The following is a 15429-nucleotide window of genomic DNA, read 5'->3' as shown; positions in this document are numbered from 1 at the left end:
TCCCAACAAGTCAGTGTAGGGTTCTACCTTTTATCAAGTATTCATTGTATATAATTAAAACACACCTTGGTATTTGACATACCTGGAGACTGATAGAGAAGGTTCGAGGGAACGGACAGCAGAGGGAGGTTGATGGATAACGGACGGCTAGTGGAAGTGATTTAGATTCAATCGGTGTTTAAATTGACAAAGAAAGTGTTGGAATCGGGCATTATAGTCAGCACCTAATGGTCTATCGCCTGCTGAAATTTTGATGGGGAGGAAACACCGCACAACTCTGAACTTACTCAAGCCAGGTTCAGAGCGAAAAACACCACTTGAGCGAAACCAACTCCAAGAAGAGCAGTTTAATCGAAACGGGGTACAAAAGCGACAGTTCGAGAAAGGAGTCCCTGTCTACTCCAGCATTGTGGTTCAAGGAAAGCTCGTTTGGCTGATTGGCACCATTATTGAACGAGTCGGTACTGTAAACTACAACGTCTGGCTGAAAGAAAAGAAGCGGCTCATCAAGTCACATGCAAACCAACTCCGTGCTCGGGGGGACTCAAAAGTCGAGGCCTACCCGGATGAAGCTGCATCGGAGGTCAAGCTGCCTCTGCACATCCTGCTCCAAGACTTCGATCTCGGCGAAAATCTAGCAACACCTGAAGTTCAACAAACAGCACCATCAGCTACGATTCCACCACCACGCCTATAAGGAACGAGGTCATCAAGCATTCTTCGGCGGTCAACTCGTATCTGCCGGATGCCGTACTTCTACAATTAAGGGGGAGGTGTTGGACCCCTTGGAACTGCAATATAGGACACAACCCTGCGAAGTTGTAACGCTTAGGCTTATTATAAATCCCACCTGGATATCCGGTATTAAATTACTTTCTGTATTGCGCGCCAAGCTACTACTCTATTTTTTAGATTAGATTAGATTAAACGTTGTCATAAGTAATTAGCGTCTTTTATGTCATGCTATTCGACTTCTGAACTCTACAGCACAAACAAACAAACATACAGTAATTGCTTTTAATATACATCTATAGATTAGATAGATGTATTTTTCTCTAAGAAAGTCTTGATCAGACTGATGGGTGCACAATGCGTCAAGCATTCTTTACCCCTGTCGAAGTGGAACCCCCACTTGTTGTTTTCGCGCTGCAATGTTTTGGCCATACCGGCGAAAATTCTTCCGAAAAAAAAACGCAAAAGTCCCACTCACACCAGCACCCCCGGACAGCTGTCTCCCGGAAACGTCAGATAAAAGCTCACCCACCGAGGACGACACCACTACCAGGAAACGGTGCCGCCCGAGGAAAGCACAATGCACGATATCGATTTTTCCGACGATTCTGACTCGCCCGATCTACCCCCACCGTTTTGATGCGGATTATCCTGGTTGGACACTCCAAGTTCCAACAAGCAAGCAAGCAACTAGGAAGATTTTCACTGCTCGTTCAATTTCTCTTCGGCCACTGTCGGTGTAGCGTCGTCGTTCTCGTCGTCGTCATTGTCGTTTCTCGTCTTAGCCCCTCAGAGGTGCTCCTCCGTTGGTGTCTGTGAGTGTGATTTCGGTTTTTTGAATCATCCTTGAACAAATCTTTTCCTGCTTCAGACAGAAGTGTGTCCTTGCTTCGGGCGAAGAATTTTCTTTAGGGGTTGGTTTTTTTAATGGTTGAAAACGGAATATTACAGGATTAGAATACTATTCTCTCTTTTTGAATTAGCAAGTTCTTGAATGGAATCCCATCCGATTCGTGTAAATTGGGAAATTCCTTTGTGTTTCCGGGCTTTTGGAAGGAAAAGTGAAAAATCAATTGCAAACGGAAACGAGCACGGCTGCCGATGATTTAACTTTCCCCTCGAATGAGCATTTTCCAGCTCTAGATGTGAAAAATTATCGAGGGTAATTGAAGGGTGAAGCAAAAGTGGTTCACTATAACGTGTGCTCGCAAGGAAAATTATCGATTGGGTGTTTTTTTCTCCCTCCCCTTTTTTTCTCAGCCGTCTGCTTCTGGTTCCGCCAACGTCGCCACTTTTGCTGGCAGGACACACAACCTAGCAAGGGTGGATAACTCGCGCTTCTGGGAACGCAGGTTGTGAAAAAGTTTTCGGGACGGGTCCAGATAGCCGCAACTCGAGGTGGGAAAATGTGGTAGAAGTGCGTGTGATTCGGGATAACATCGGAGAGCCATTTTTCTTTCATCGGCTGATAGTTTCCAATCATTCGGTCAGCTCGGTCGATGCAAGAAGAAAAAGACTGAAAAGTACGCAAACTTTTTCAGGATTATATGAACGTTGTAAAAGGATTAAAACCTTCCAGTCGCATCGAGAAACCCGGTAGAAGAAGCGGAAAGGTGCGGAAAATGATCTCATTTAACGCTTGGTTGAATGCCCACTTCGGTGTTTGATTGAGGACATCGAACAAAGGAAAAATCAATAATTTCCGTTTCGTCGAATATCATCGAAAACGGACATTCCGGAAGTTCCGCAGCTGCGGTAGGATAAGAAGCCACCTTTGAGTTCTCTGCTGAGAAAGCAGACGAGAGAGACAGATAAGGCGATAAAAATATCGGAAGTCGTCCAGGCAGCAGCTGTCCATCCAGAAAACGGCCCCTCAGGGTGACGTATTACGCCTCAAAGCATCTAAACGCACCAGCCTAATAGGACGGGGAAACGCGAAACACCTCCTGTCAGACACCATCCTGACTGTGGACGTTTGTGCCGCAATAAAATATCGCCCCCATATCTACATACATACACACACAAATAAACACACCCACACATACCTGTACACTTTCGCTTTCGCCGAGCGAGGAAAATTTCCCGCATTGCATTGTGTGTGGAAAAGTAGAAATCAAACAAGAAAACAGCGCTGCGCTGTCCTTTGGCGGTGGTGATAAATTACTTTTATTCGGAAAGGCCTAGCCAGCTGAACCGAAGCGAAGGAAGTCCCGGGAAAGCGTGAAAGGAGCTGCCGCGCCGCCATCGTTAATTAGTTTTTCTTCTTCCTTCTCGTGTGTGTGTGTCCTGGACCGGGGGTGTTCAGAGCCCATCGGCAAAAACCAGCATTCATGATCGGATCATTTTGGAACCTTTGTAGAGCGTGCCCTTCAATGCCTGTAGATAAGGTGAGTTCGCTTAGCCGTAAGATACCAAAATCCTGTGAGACCTTCGAAGAGCGGAACTAATTTTTGCATTAGAATCCTGAAACAAACTGAGACTAGCAGAATTTGAGCTTAACAATAAAAAGTAATATTATTGATACGATTTTTTTTTAATTTTTGTTATATGTATGAATTTATCCTTAAAAAAAACAGCGATATTAATATCTCACAATTTATGTTTTTTGCTTGCTATTTGTTTTATTTTTTCATTTTTATGGCATTCTTGCTCTTCTCTGTCTAATGTGGGGAGTGTCTCGAACTATCATAGGAACATTTTTCATAAGAAAATAAAGGGTGTCCACGATGAAATTGCCACACACAAAATTGATCCGCAAAATTTGAGTTTTCATCCGATTGCCATCAAATTTTCAGGGATTGAAAAATTACTATAAAACTTCATTTTACCATTTTACTCGTATTTTGTTTACAATCGATACGCACATGCCCGCACCTTGGCCTTAACCCCGGCCATAAGATTCCGCAACCTGTGAATCAACCGTTTTTTGCATGTAAATCCATACTTTTTTCAGTTCCTCGACTGTCTTCACTACCTTAGATCGTTTAAAAAGGTGCTGCTTCATAATCGCCCAGTACTTCTTGATGGGACGGAGCTCCGAAGTGTTGAGAGGGTTGAACATTTTCGGCACGAAATTGACCTTATTGTCCGCATACAACTTCAGCACATCCTTGGAGTAGTAGCATGAGACCAAATCCGGGGGACGTTGTGGACCTTCAGGAGAGGAAGCAGCCGCTTCTGGAGGCACTCTTTTATGTACACCTGTCCGTTCATCGTGTCCTGGGTCACGAAAGGTGCATTCCGCTTCCCGCACGTGCAGATGGCTTGCCAAAACAGGAATTTATTCGCAAATTTGGACATCTTCTGAGTGCGGACATGCTCCAGAACGCTGAACTTATCTTTGGCCGTCAAAAACAGGTTGTCGGGGATCTGTTTGAAGTCAGCCTGCACATATGTTTCGTCGTCCATGATGCAGTATTCAACTTTTGTCAGCATGTTGAGGAACAACTTCCTAGCACGGGTTTTGGCGGACTCGTTCTGCGTGAACGTTCGAAGTCCAGCCTTACCCAAGCAACCAAAAGTCCCATAAAACAGATGCAAAAACGCTTACTCAGCCCTATCATTGATATCAAGTAGGTTCTAGTTCTTATTATTCTTATCTTTCAAGTTCCAAAACAAGTCTTAATGATCTTCTATTCAGCTTCAAGCGGCCTCGTAATTCAGCTTCAAAAAAATCGCAAAATGAGCAAAAAAATCACTCTCTATCTCAACTGAACCCTTGGCATCGGTTCATATCACCTTCTCTTGATTATTTACTGTGTTCTGTACCGGTGCCGCCATGATGCCACGCGCCGGAAACCAAACTCGACAAATTGCTCAATTGCTTCTTTCCTATATTTCCTACATATATCCCATCAGAATGGTCACTCAATTACTAAATTACTTATTGAAAAAAAAACTTGCCCGGCTTGGGGATCGAACCCCACCTTTGTGGTGAGAATCGAACATGCTACCACAAGACCACGCCTAGATGTTGTTCTAACTGAAACTAAAACTGGTGATTTGATTTTGAAAGCACATAAATGCTCTTTTTGTGACTTAAAAAACCCGCTTTGAGCACTTTTGTGCCCTTTATGTGACTTCAGTCCCGTATAACTTACGTATAGATCACTTTTGCAACTTTCAAGTTCGTTAATGAGTACATATAGTACACTCATGGGAATAGGGGCAAAACAAGTCACATACAACTTGCGTATTAATCTTTTTTGCAACTTTCAAGTTCATTAATGCTTAGCTTAGCTTAGCTTGATTGACTACTCACATCCACCTTAAATCATGGAACTAGAAATGATAATAATAAATACTATCTTTACAATTGAAGAAAATTTTCTCATTTTGATTTTAATCCAAAATATATTTTTTGAAAGTTTTATCTTGTGAAACATTTCGAATTCCATGATCGCTGGCGTGGCTCAGTAGAACGAGTTCCACATCGCCAATGGTTGCTACTCTCTGATTGACCAAGGCCATCAATTTTGTTCAGAGGTCAAAAGAATGATACTTGGGATTAGCAACATTCTCAATGGACAAAACTGATGCGCTCTCAATAACGGCGCCGGCCACGTCCTAGTAGTCAATAGATAGTTAGGAAAAATAGAGAAAAGGATGAAAGAAAAAAAATTGTACTTTAGGACCGAGGTTACCTCTGCATCCTAGCAAAAAAAATTATTTGAGAGTGTGGTTTCAGGGATATGATCTGGAAACACCTTTGACAAGTGCATGAAGCTGACTGTTCCTACAGTTTTTTAATCAAACTCCTATGTAACATTACACCCTTTGAAAAAGTTTTCATTACGTTCCAGTCTAGATACAGTGATCAATAAAGGTTGGATACATTATGTTCCCACTAACAAACCCAATAATTCAAAGATTACTATATAACTTTTTTGAAAGTAAAATTAATTTAGAGAGTTTTGAATGAATTGTTCTGAGTACCTCAAACTATCTAAAAGTTCATTACTTTCCACTTTTTTTCTTCTCCTCAATGGTATTTTAAAATGTGCCTATTATAAATATCAACCATGATTGATTATTGTGACCATCCTACATATTCGTTCACCTTTAAAAAGAATCACAACAAATAATGAAGTTATACACCATCAACCGTGAACAATTGCAGGAATTTATTGTATAGCTGAATGTATTATTTAAAAAAAAAAAAACTATTGACTTCAAAACTTCTTAAGTTAAAAAATTCTCGCTTGCATACATCACAAACATCTGACACATCCAAATTTAAAAAAAAACCGCCCAATCACGCTTTTAATTCAATGTCTCTTGCACCGCGGTTTTATGATCGATTAGTATAACTAAGTGTATTTCAACGGAAATATGTAAATAGCGATAAAATAGAAAATTTGATGATTTCTTACAAATAAAATAGTATGTTATCGTTTATAAAAGTTATACTTGCATTGATGATGAAAATAGTTTAGCTGGTCTTGTTTGACTCTTTGCCCATTCGATCCGTTTTCTGTTTTCATCTGAATCATGGAAAATCTCGCTAAATATGTTCTCAAAATACTTGAAAACAAACAATATTAGCACATATTAGTATTCTTTGGATGAGCGCAAAGTTTTAAGTATTTTATATCAGTGAGTGTTTTCTATTTGCATTTTAATTTTTTTTGTTCATTAGAAACATATGGTTCATTTTTTATTTTTTTCATCAACATCTTCTTCGAAAGAACCCTGAATAGTAACTGTACAACGAAGCAACACTGTAGATGTGGACTTTAAATTTGAGTTGGATAAATACACCTCTTAATATTTTTATGAACATATCATGGATTCCTCTAAAATTGTAATTCTTTAAAAAGTTAAAACCGGCAAATTAGATATATGTTGTATAATTCATAATATCATTCGGCAACGATTTTCAAAAAGGTGATGTATTTTAGGAACCTCACATTTACCTTAATTATAAATTCATCCTGCAAGAAATTTGGATTTAGTTGAGATAATCATACAAAATAACTATGGGTCTGAGGGAAAATAATTTTTTGTAAAAGTGTGTAAGAAGAAGCTCTTTGTTTATAACTCTACGAAAATCAGAATTCAAAAAGAGCTTTTTTTTAAATAATATTTTTTACAACAACATATTCGAGTAAATTAGCAACATCTTTATCATCATTCAGTTTAAAAAAAATTAAGATTACTATTTTCTATTCAAATAAATACACATTTACTTAGATTGAATAGTTAAAACATGTTCGGAAATTTCTCATGTTCCATGTAAATAATATATCTACCTTTTTTCATGTGAAGGCATAAATACCTAGTGATCTCTGGAAGATTGTGGACTTAAAGATAGGAAATCATACTCAAAAACTGTTATCATTTGTTGCATAGGAAGGGATAATCGGAATGATTTGCATTTATGATGGATTCTAGAACTTAACACTTTTGAAAGTTTATAAATACAAAACAACATGGCTCACTCACTGTTGAGGTCTGTATAGTAAAAGCGTCGTCCAGTCTCTTCTGAATCTACAGTCTTCAAGTCAATGATGTTCAAAATTGTTTGTTCGATTTTGACCGAAAGTTTGACGATCTGCTTGAGCTTTCGTTTTATTTTTGAAAGCTTCCAATTCGAAAAACTGACCATATGCATTGGAAACGAGCCTTAACCCGTGAAAGATTTGAATTTTGAGAGTCTTCCCGCAGGTTTTTTTAAAACCTTGAGCGAACTATTTCGCGCGTAGGGTTGCGTTCAAAGCCATAAATTGGGGCTTCAACTCTAAACGTGCATCAATGCAAACAGCTGATTGCGACGATTGCACATAAACATGAGCATAAATTACAAAACAGACAAATCCTTTTTCTGTTATTCTGTTGAATGTTTTATGCGTGTGAGTGTTTGTGGTCTAACTAGACTTGGAAAAAATCTCCGAGTTTCCAACGGCCATTTTGATACCAGCTTTTTCAAGAGCAGCGTCGAAATTTTTTACTTCCAGAATAGGTAAGCTTAGTAATAATTGTAGCATTCGTCGATTAAATTCCCTTTTATTTGAGTTTCTGGTGGTCTAATGCTGCTACAACAACCTTTTCTCCTAGCGGTTTTCATCACATTCCTTGCAGGAGGCAGTAGGCGCGATGCAATGCAGCTCAATTCGGTTGAATCAGGAAGGCACTGTTTGCCGGAGTTATCGTACATTACGAACTCCGGATGACCTGATCCGAAAAGAATAACAATTGGAGTAGCCGTCCGGAAATTATAAATTAAGTGTACCTATATAGTAACAAGTGAAAAAAGAAATGAAGCATAACAAGTGGATTGTGTTTAAAAACAGGGGAAGAAAAAGATAAATGTGAAATTTGGATACAATTGTGAAATAAAGTTTATGTAAACATATGTTCTTGGAATAATTTAAATTTTTTTTTAATTTTCCGAATTTACAAAACATTTCCGAATTCCCATTTACGAGCTGCACTCACAAATACACACGCAAATTTTGTCATGTTCACTAACACATATGCACATAATCAAAACAAACCGAGCATGGCATATGTGTGCGTAAGCTGTCATTTTGAACCGGGAAACCATTTCAAGTAGAATCGGTTGGGCCATTTAATGCTTGAATTCAATGGGCGGAATGCTTGGAGAATGCTTGAAATCCAAGCATTTTTTCAAGCATTCCAAGCATTCATTTTGTTAAGCGGGTTAATTTCCCGCTTAACAAAATGAATGCTTGGAATGCTTGAAAAAATGCTTGGATTTCAAGCATTCTCCAAGCATTCCGCCCATTGAATTCAAGCATTAAATGGCCCAACCGATTCTACTTGAAATGGTTTCCCGGTTCAAAATGACAGCTTACGCACACATATGCCATGCTCGGTTTGTTTTGATTATGTGCATATGTGTTAGTGAACATGACAAAATTTGCGTGTGTATTTGTGAGTGCAGCTCGTAAATGGGAATTCGGAAATGTTTTGTAAATTCGGAAAATTAAAAAAAAATTTAAATTATTCCAAGAACATATGTTTACATAAACTTTATTTCACAATTGTATCCAAATTTCACATTTATCTTTTTCTTCCCCTGTTTTTAAACACAATCCACTTGTTATGCTTCATTTCTTTTTTCACTTGTTACTATATAGGTACACTTAATTTATAATTTCCGGACGGCTACTCCAATTGTTATTCTTTTCGGATCAGGTCATCCGGAGTTCGTAATGTACGATAACTCCGGCAAACAGTGCCTTCCTGATTCAACCGAATTGAGCTGCATTGCATCGCGCCTACTGCCTCCTGCAAGGAATGTGATGAAAACCGCTAGGAGAAAAGGTTGTTGTAGCAGCATTAGACCACCAGAAACTCAAATAAAAGGGAATTTAATCGACGAATGCTACAATTATTACTAAGCTTACCTATTCTGGAAGTAAAAAATTTCGACGCTGCTCTTGAAAAAGCTGGTATCAAAATGGCCGTTGGAAACTCGGAGATTTTTTCCAAGTCTAGTTAGACCACAAACACTCACACGCATAAAACATTCAACAGAATAACAGAAAAAGGATTTGTCTGTTTTGTAATTTATGCTCATGTTTATGTGCAATCGTCGCAATCAGCTGTTTGCATTGATGCACGTTTAGAGTTGAAGCCCCAATTTATGGCTTTGAACGCAACCCTACGCGCGAAATAGTTCGCTCAAGGTTTTAAAAAAACCTGCGGGTTAGTGTTTCGCTCATATGTTCATCTGATGCTGGTTTCAACGCAAATGATGTTAATAGCCTGGTAAATAGTATTAAAGAATGTACTTATCTTGATGATCCCTTGCATTTTCACAATATAAGCTGCAGTTTCACAATCTAGTAAGTTTCCCATCGATGCGCAGTTTTCGAAAATCGAATGAATTACAGCACCATCTGGTGTTAAATTTTAATAAACTTGGAAATGCTTTTTTTGCATTTCATCGACCAATCGACTGACAAAGAAACTCTATGAAATTTAGATGCTCATTATGGCGAATTTCCTACCACAAATACTGGAATTAAAATGTTATAGAAAACACCTCCAACACACGCGAATTAATCCATCTTCTAGCAGATAACAATCACAATGCAACACAAAATTTAAAAAACACAAGCAATTTCCATAAAGCGATGCAAAAACACGATTTTTTTTGTGAAAACTACGCGACCGAAAAACCACACGCTTCAATTTTGCCGCGTTGCCAACTCTTCTCCTTTTGCAACTTTCAAGTTCATTAATGAGTACATAAAGTTCACTAAAGGGAATTAGGCAGTTGATTCTCTTTGTCAGCCAATATGTAACTTTCAATGCCTTCATTCAAGTAAATATGTGACTTTTGGTTGCTTGGGTAGATTTGGCCTTCTGAACAAAACTTCGGCTTAGGTGCAGCCACATCCCGAACGGAGGCGCCCGGGTTTCGGTTGGTTTGGTGGTCAATCGTTCCTCTAACCGTTTAATCACTCGCGACACCGTGGAATTTGCGATTCCCAACGTTTTAGCGATGGAACGATACGGGAGATCATTGTTCTCGTGATGAATGCGCAAGATTTTTTCACGCACGAGCTGTTCTTTCGAGTCCATTTCTACCAGTTTTGATCACAGGACTTTAAAACTTGCAGGATGTAAACAATGTACTCTGAACTAAATCCACCCAAATTCTCATTAGATTCTACCCAACGGTTAAAAGGTTAAGAGTAATTTCATAATGTGGCAATTTCGTCGAGGACACCCTTTAGTTTAACTCTTTCACCCAATAACCATATTGTGGGGGTTTCATGTTATTTTAAATCCTGTAGACCAGGGGTTTCCAGATCGTGCTTCGCGAAGCTTTTGAAAGTGCTCCGCGATATACGCAACGAAAATCATAAACCAACTTTGAAAAACTCTGATATCTCATTTTTATTGTTACATGAGAAAAAAAATTACAGGGCATATAGTACGAACGAATTAATTTTGTTTACTTACCGGCGGCTGAATCCTTGCAGGGATGTTGGCAGCGATGCCACACATACCGATTTTCCGGTATTTATACCGATTTTTGAGCAAATGTTTGACCAAGAATCGGTATATACCGATTGCCGATTTTCGGCAAAACATACCGATTTTTAAGATTTCAACTCAAAATTCATTCCACTTCAACATTTCCACTGCATTCAAGCTATCCTTGTAAAGGTCCCGTAGAAAGAAGACAAAGTTCGATAGCTGGCGTGGCGAAAATTTGATCTGTACAACTTTTAAAGTATTCTGCAAAGATCTCCAAGGCTCACTCTCATAATTCGTTCAGTTGTTCGCGTTGTTATGTTCCTTTGTTCTGTCAAATGAAGCACTATTATGGTACTCAACCTCAAACCCAATGGACTAAGCTCAAGGCTGATATTTGTTTGAATAAAATCATAATCCTTGTTCAAACTCGTCGCCAGATGGGGTATGTCGAGATTTAAAGTACAATCAGATACACGGTATGTAATATCATTGGTATAAGGCGGCATCCATAAATTACGTAACGCAAAAAATGCCCTTTTTTGACCCCCTCCCCCCCGTATGTCACAAATCGTAACGCTTCGATGTACCCCCCCATGAAAATTACGTAACGCTGACAATTACCGACACCCCCCCCCCCCTATCTTCTCATGTTTTTAAATACTGATTTTCGAAGTTGAAAAAAGATTTTAACATACATTTTTTTAACGTTCTTAAAAAAGAAATTAATATCTATCCAAATCGCTTCTAGTACTTATTGATGATAACACTATGATAAAAAAAATTATTTGTCTTATTACTAGTTACTCTGTGCTTGATAACTGATGATCTACCTTGCTTTGTTCCAGAAGCATAACTTGTTATACAAAATTACTCCACTTAGTAATATTCGTGGGAATAACCGAAATTGCATTTTTTAAATCAATTCAGAAAAAATAGTAAAATTTCCGTTTAAAGATTTGATTGAGTTCTTGGGGGTAAATGCACCTAATATTCGGCGTTCCAACGATTGTTTCACAGATATCCAATGCATATTTTATGGAGTCTATCTCATAATATTTAAATAGGAAAGTTCATAAACCTTTTTCTATCTAGTTGAAGCTTCAAATTTTAAGCTGATTTTAGTTTGTTATTATTCTGCAAAAATTGCATGACATCTAAAAAGCTGCAGTTAAACTAATATTTTTAAGGAAAAAATCGTTACGTAACGATGAGCATAAATCCCCCCCCTCCCCTATGTCACAGTTCGTAACGCTCGAGCTTACTCCCCCTCCCCTAGGAGCGTTACGTAATTTATGGATGCCCCCTAATCTTCAATCCTTTTGTATCTTGTTAGACAAATAAATTATATCATAATTACCTAAACTGCAGAGATCTCAGAATTAAAGACCACGCCAGGCAAAATGGGTTTCAGTTATAGTAAAACTATGTGTTTTTTAATCTTTTTCGAAAGAACACCTTCTTTTAAGCACATCTCTCATTTATTTTCGTATAAAATTCTTGGATTTTCATATGACTCATGCGTGATTTTCCATGAAATAAAATTAATTTTTTATTAGCAATAAAAAATGGAGGAAATAACTCTCTCTACTTTCTGAAATAATTTCTTTTTCTAATCGCTAGAACTGATATCTAATACTAAAAGCTGAATTGGCCAGATTGGCGAAAATCCATAAATAAAACGAAGACCATCAACTTGGGCCCATATTTACCTCGAACCTCAAAAAGCCATTGGATTTGTAAGTGCTTACTTAATTAAAATTCCTTTAGGTTGACCTGGTTCTATTATTGCCTTATCGAATTAATCAAATTTACATCCCACTTAAGCCAAACATCAACGTCTCAAGTTTTTACTTAATTTATATGCCTAACCAACATGTAACCTGAAGGTGCTCGCCATGCCCCTATTTTTTTTATCAAATGGTAACTTTTGAAATAAATTTCCATTCAGTTATGAGTACTGGAAAAAACACTTATTTCGGATTTTCTGCTGAATTTTCATTTGTGATTTTTGCTTTCGTCAGCAAAAGCAGATAGTTTCAAAATTTATAAAAAATTACAAGTCATAACAAACATAAAGTTCTGTTAAAATTTCAAAACCGTCATTTTGTGTAAACCAGTGTTACCTAGAACCAAATTACGAAATAAATGCAATAATATATGCTAAAACACATTGAGTCAGCTAGTTTTGAACTAAAAATGAACATTTAAAAGAGTTCTTAGACTTGCTGTTTATTGCAAGCTTCTATTTAAAGAAAAATACGTTAGGAAGTTGAAAATGTAAGCATTTTTGAATATTCATCTCAAATACCGATTTTCATACCGATTTTTAGGATTGACATACCGATAACAGATTTTTTTTGGGTTTTAAAATACCGATAGAAATGTGGCATCACTGGATGTTGGCAAAGAATGGTGGATTGTCAAAGTGCACTGCTTTGATCGAACAACGTTGTGTTGCAGGACTGAGTGTGCAAAACACTCAATGAAAAGATTGAAAAGGCTGTTCTTGCGCCGTACTTGGCGAGCTACCGATTGGAAAAGATGGAGAAGCGCATATTGCTGAAAACTTAATCAAACCTTGTATTCAAAAAGTCGTCCGGATCATGGTTGATAATAAAACAGTGGAATTGGTAAATTCGATTCCCATGTCTGACAACACGGTTTCTCGGCTGATTTGTGACATGGCTGAATATGTTGAAGCGATTGAGAACTTCAAAATTCGACGTGGATCTTGACGAATCCACAGATGTAGCAGGACTAGCAATTCTGATGACATTTGTTTGATATCAAGGTTCTGAATGTTTCGAAGAAGATTTGTTCGTTGGCAAACCGTTGCCAACTTCCACGTCGGGGGCTGAAATTTTCAAGCTAAATAGATGATGATGTTGTTACGGACAACAACATTCCATGGAGAAATTGCATTGACGTACATATTTATGGATGGTGCGAAAGCTTAAGTTGGAAATACAGCTGAAGTCGTTGCCAAGATCAAAGAAAAGACCAAAAGTTGCGGTAGTAGTCATTACATCCTTCATCGACATGCACTCGCTATGAAGAAACTATCATCATCTTTGAAGGAAGTATAAAAATAATCAACTTTATTAAAACTCGACCGAAAAATTCAGGGCTATTCAAGGCGTTGTGCGAAGAGATGGTTTGCCAATATTCCACGCTACTACTTCATACCGAAGATCGCTGGTTATCTTGTAGAAAAACGTTGTCTCGCCTGTTTGAATTAAGAATGACTTCAGTCTTTCAATGCAAGGTAAAGGAATAACAATCTTCGAATAAAACGGCAAAATTATAACCATCAAGAGAAAAATTTTGGGCAGAATCGCTCAACAAGCGCAACCTGGAGACCTTTCCGAATTTAAGAAGCATTCAATCAGAAAAAACTTGAAGTTATCATCCGATAAATTATGACAATCACAACAATTTTTTGATAAATTTATTTTTGTTTTCCATGGTGTTAATCTAAACTAACAGGCCCACGTGTCTAGTGATGTCATTTACAATAACAATTACGATGTTTTGCTGCAGGATTTTGTTGAACAGCTTCCAGCCAAATTTCCCGAAGAATATCATAAATTAATAAAAAAAGATCGAAGACTTTAAATGCGTGAAACAGCCTATTTTTATATCAAAGAAACCAGAATCATTAACATCGCAAAACTATGAATGCTTGATAGATATGACATCGGATTCAAAGCTTCAGGAAAGATTCGTATCCAAAAAGTCGTTGGAGGAGTATTGGTGTCAACTGAAAAAAAAAACTTAAATTTTGTCCGATAAAGCAAAACTTATTTTTCTGCCGTTTTCCACAACTTATCTATCTATGTGAGTCTGGATTTTCCACATATATCGCAACGAAGACAAAATACCGATCCAGACTAAACGCGGATCCAAACCTGAATTTAACCAAACTTGCTACAGCTTGACAAATCGAAGAAAGCGTATTTGTTCTTTTGAAATCATTAATTTTTTAAGACATATATTTTGTCAATCAAAACAAGACTATTCAAAGAGTAGCCATTCATTACTGATTTTATTGACTACGGTGGCAAGACATATCTTATTTAAACGATAAATACTATCAAGTTTTCAAAACTCGGGTTTTTCATTCTTTCAAAAATGTATTTAGGTGCTCCGCCAAAATTTTTGGTTTTAAAAAGTGCTCCGCCGAACAATTGATCTGAAAACTTCTGCTGTAGACTAAACCGTTGTAAAACTAATTGCACATTTCTATGACCATAATAAAGCATTTAGCATTGAGTTGACTAACGCCATGTTGATTGCAAACTGAAGGGTACAAAATGGCACCATGTTGATGGATTCAAAATGTCAAGTATTTGGAAATATATTTTCAGGCTTTTTTATTTTATCAGATCATATCTCAATAATGCAATCATCATTCCTCAACCTTTGTGGTTGCTGGGAAAAAATATAAAAAAATAAAGCTCAGAGAATTCACGGAACTGAAAAAAAAACAAAAATTGCTAACTTGTTTTATAAAAGCTTTGGTGATCAAAATTTTACAGCAAAATGATTTTATCAAAGATTTAAAAAAAATAGTTTTAATGACGTTTTGTAGGAACCCAGCAAATTTAGTTAAATTAGGAGGCTACGGTTTTCAACTTTAAAATCATGTCATATCAACCCGAGACGTTCAATAGTAAAGAAGTTAAACCAAACTGAAGCGTCTTTCATTTAAACGGCATACTACAGTTTCTAGAACATGAC

At 37.6% G+C, this 15429-nt stretch overlaps 1 protein-coding gene across 10 annotated transcripts in view; it reads left to right on the top strand.

Annotated features, from left to right (window-relative positions):
* Positions 1–1422: 1422 nt before the first annotated feature.
* The window catches only part of LOC129740678 (serine/arginine repetitive matrix protein 1), a 182506-nt gene continuing 168499 nt past the window's right edge, over positions 1423–15429 (top strand). For 2 of the 10 annotated variants that reach the window (XM_055732438.1, XM_055732436.1), the window contains exon 1: positions 1444–3119. In XM_055732438.1, coding sequence (XP_055588413.1) covers positions 3063–3119 — 57 coding nt within the window. In that variant the 5' untranslated portion in view covers positions 1444–3062. Of the gene's footprint in view, positions 3120–15429 lie in introns of all 10 variants that reach the window. The other 8 variants (XM_055732431.1, XM_055732433.1, XM_055732430.1 and 5 more) reach the window with 8 other exon arrangements.

This window comes from Uranotaenia lowii, chromosome 1, assembly GCF_029784155.1.
Source record: "Uranotaenia lowii strain MFRU-FL chromosome 1, ASM2978415v1, whole genome shotgun sequence".
In the NCBI taxonomy this organism is placed as follows: domain Eukaryota; kingdom Metazoa; phylum Arthropoda; class Insecta; order Diptera; family Culicidae; genus Uranotaenia; species Uranotaenia lowii.
This window is presented reverse-complemented; position numbering and strand designations above follow the sequence as displayed.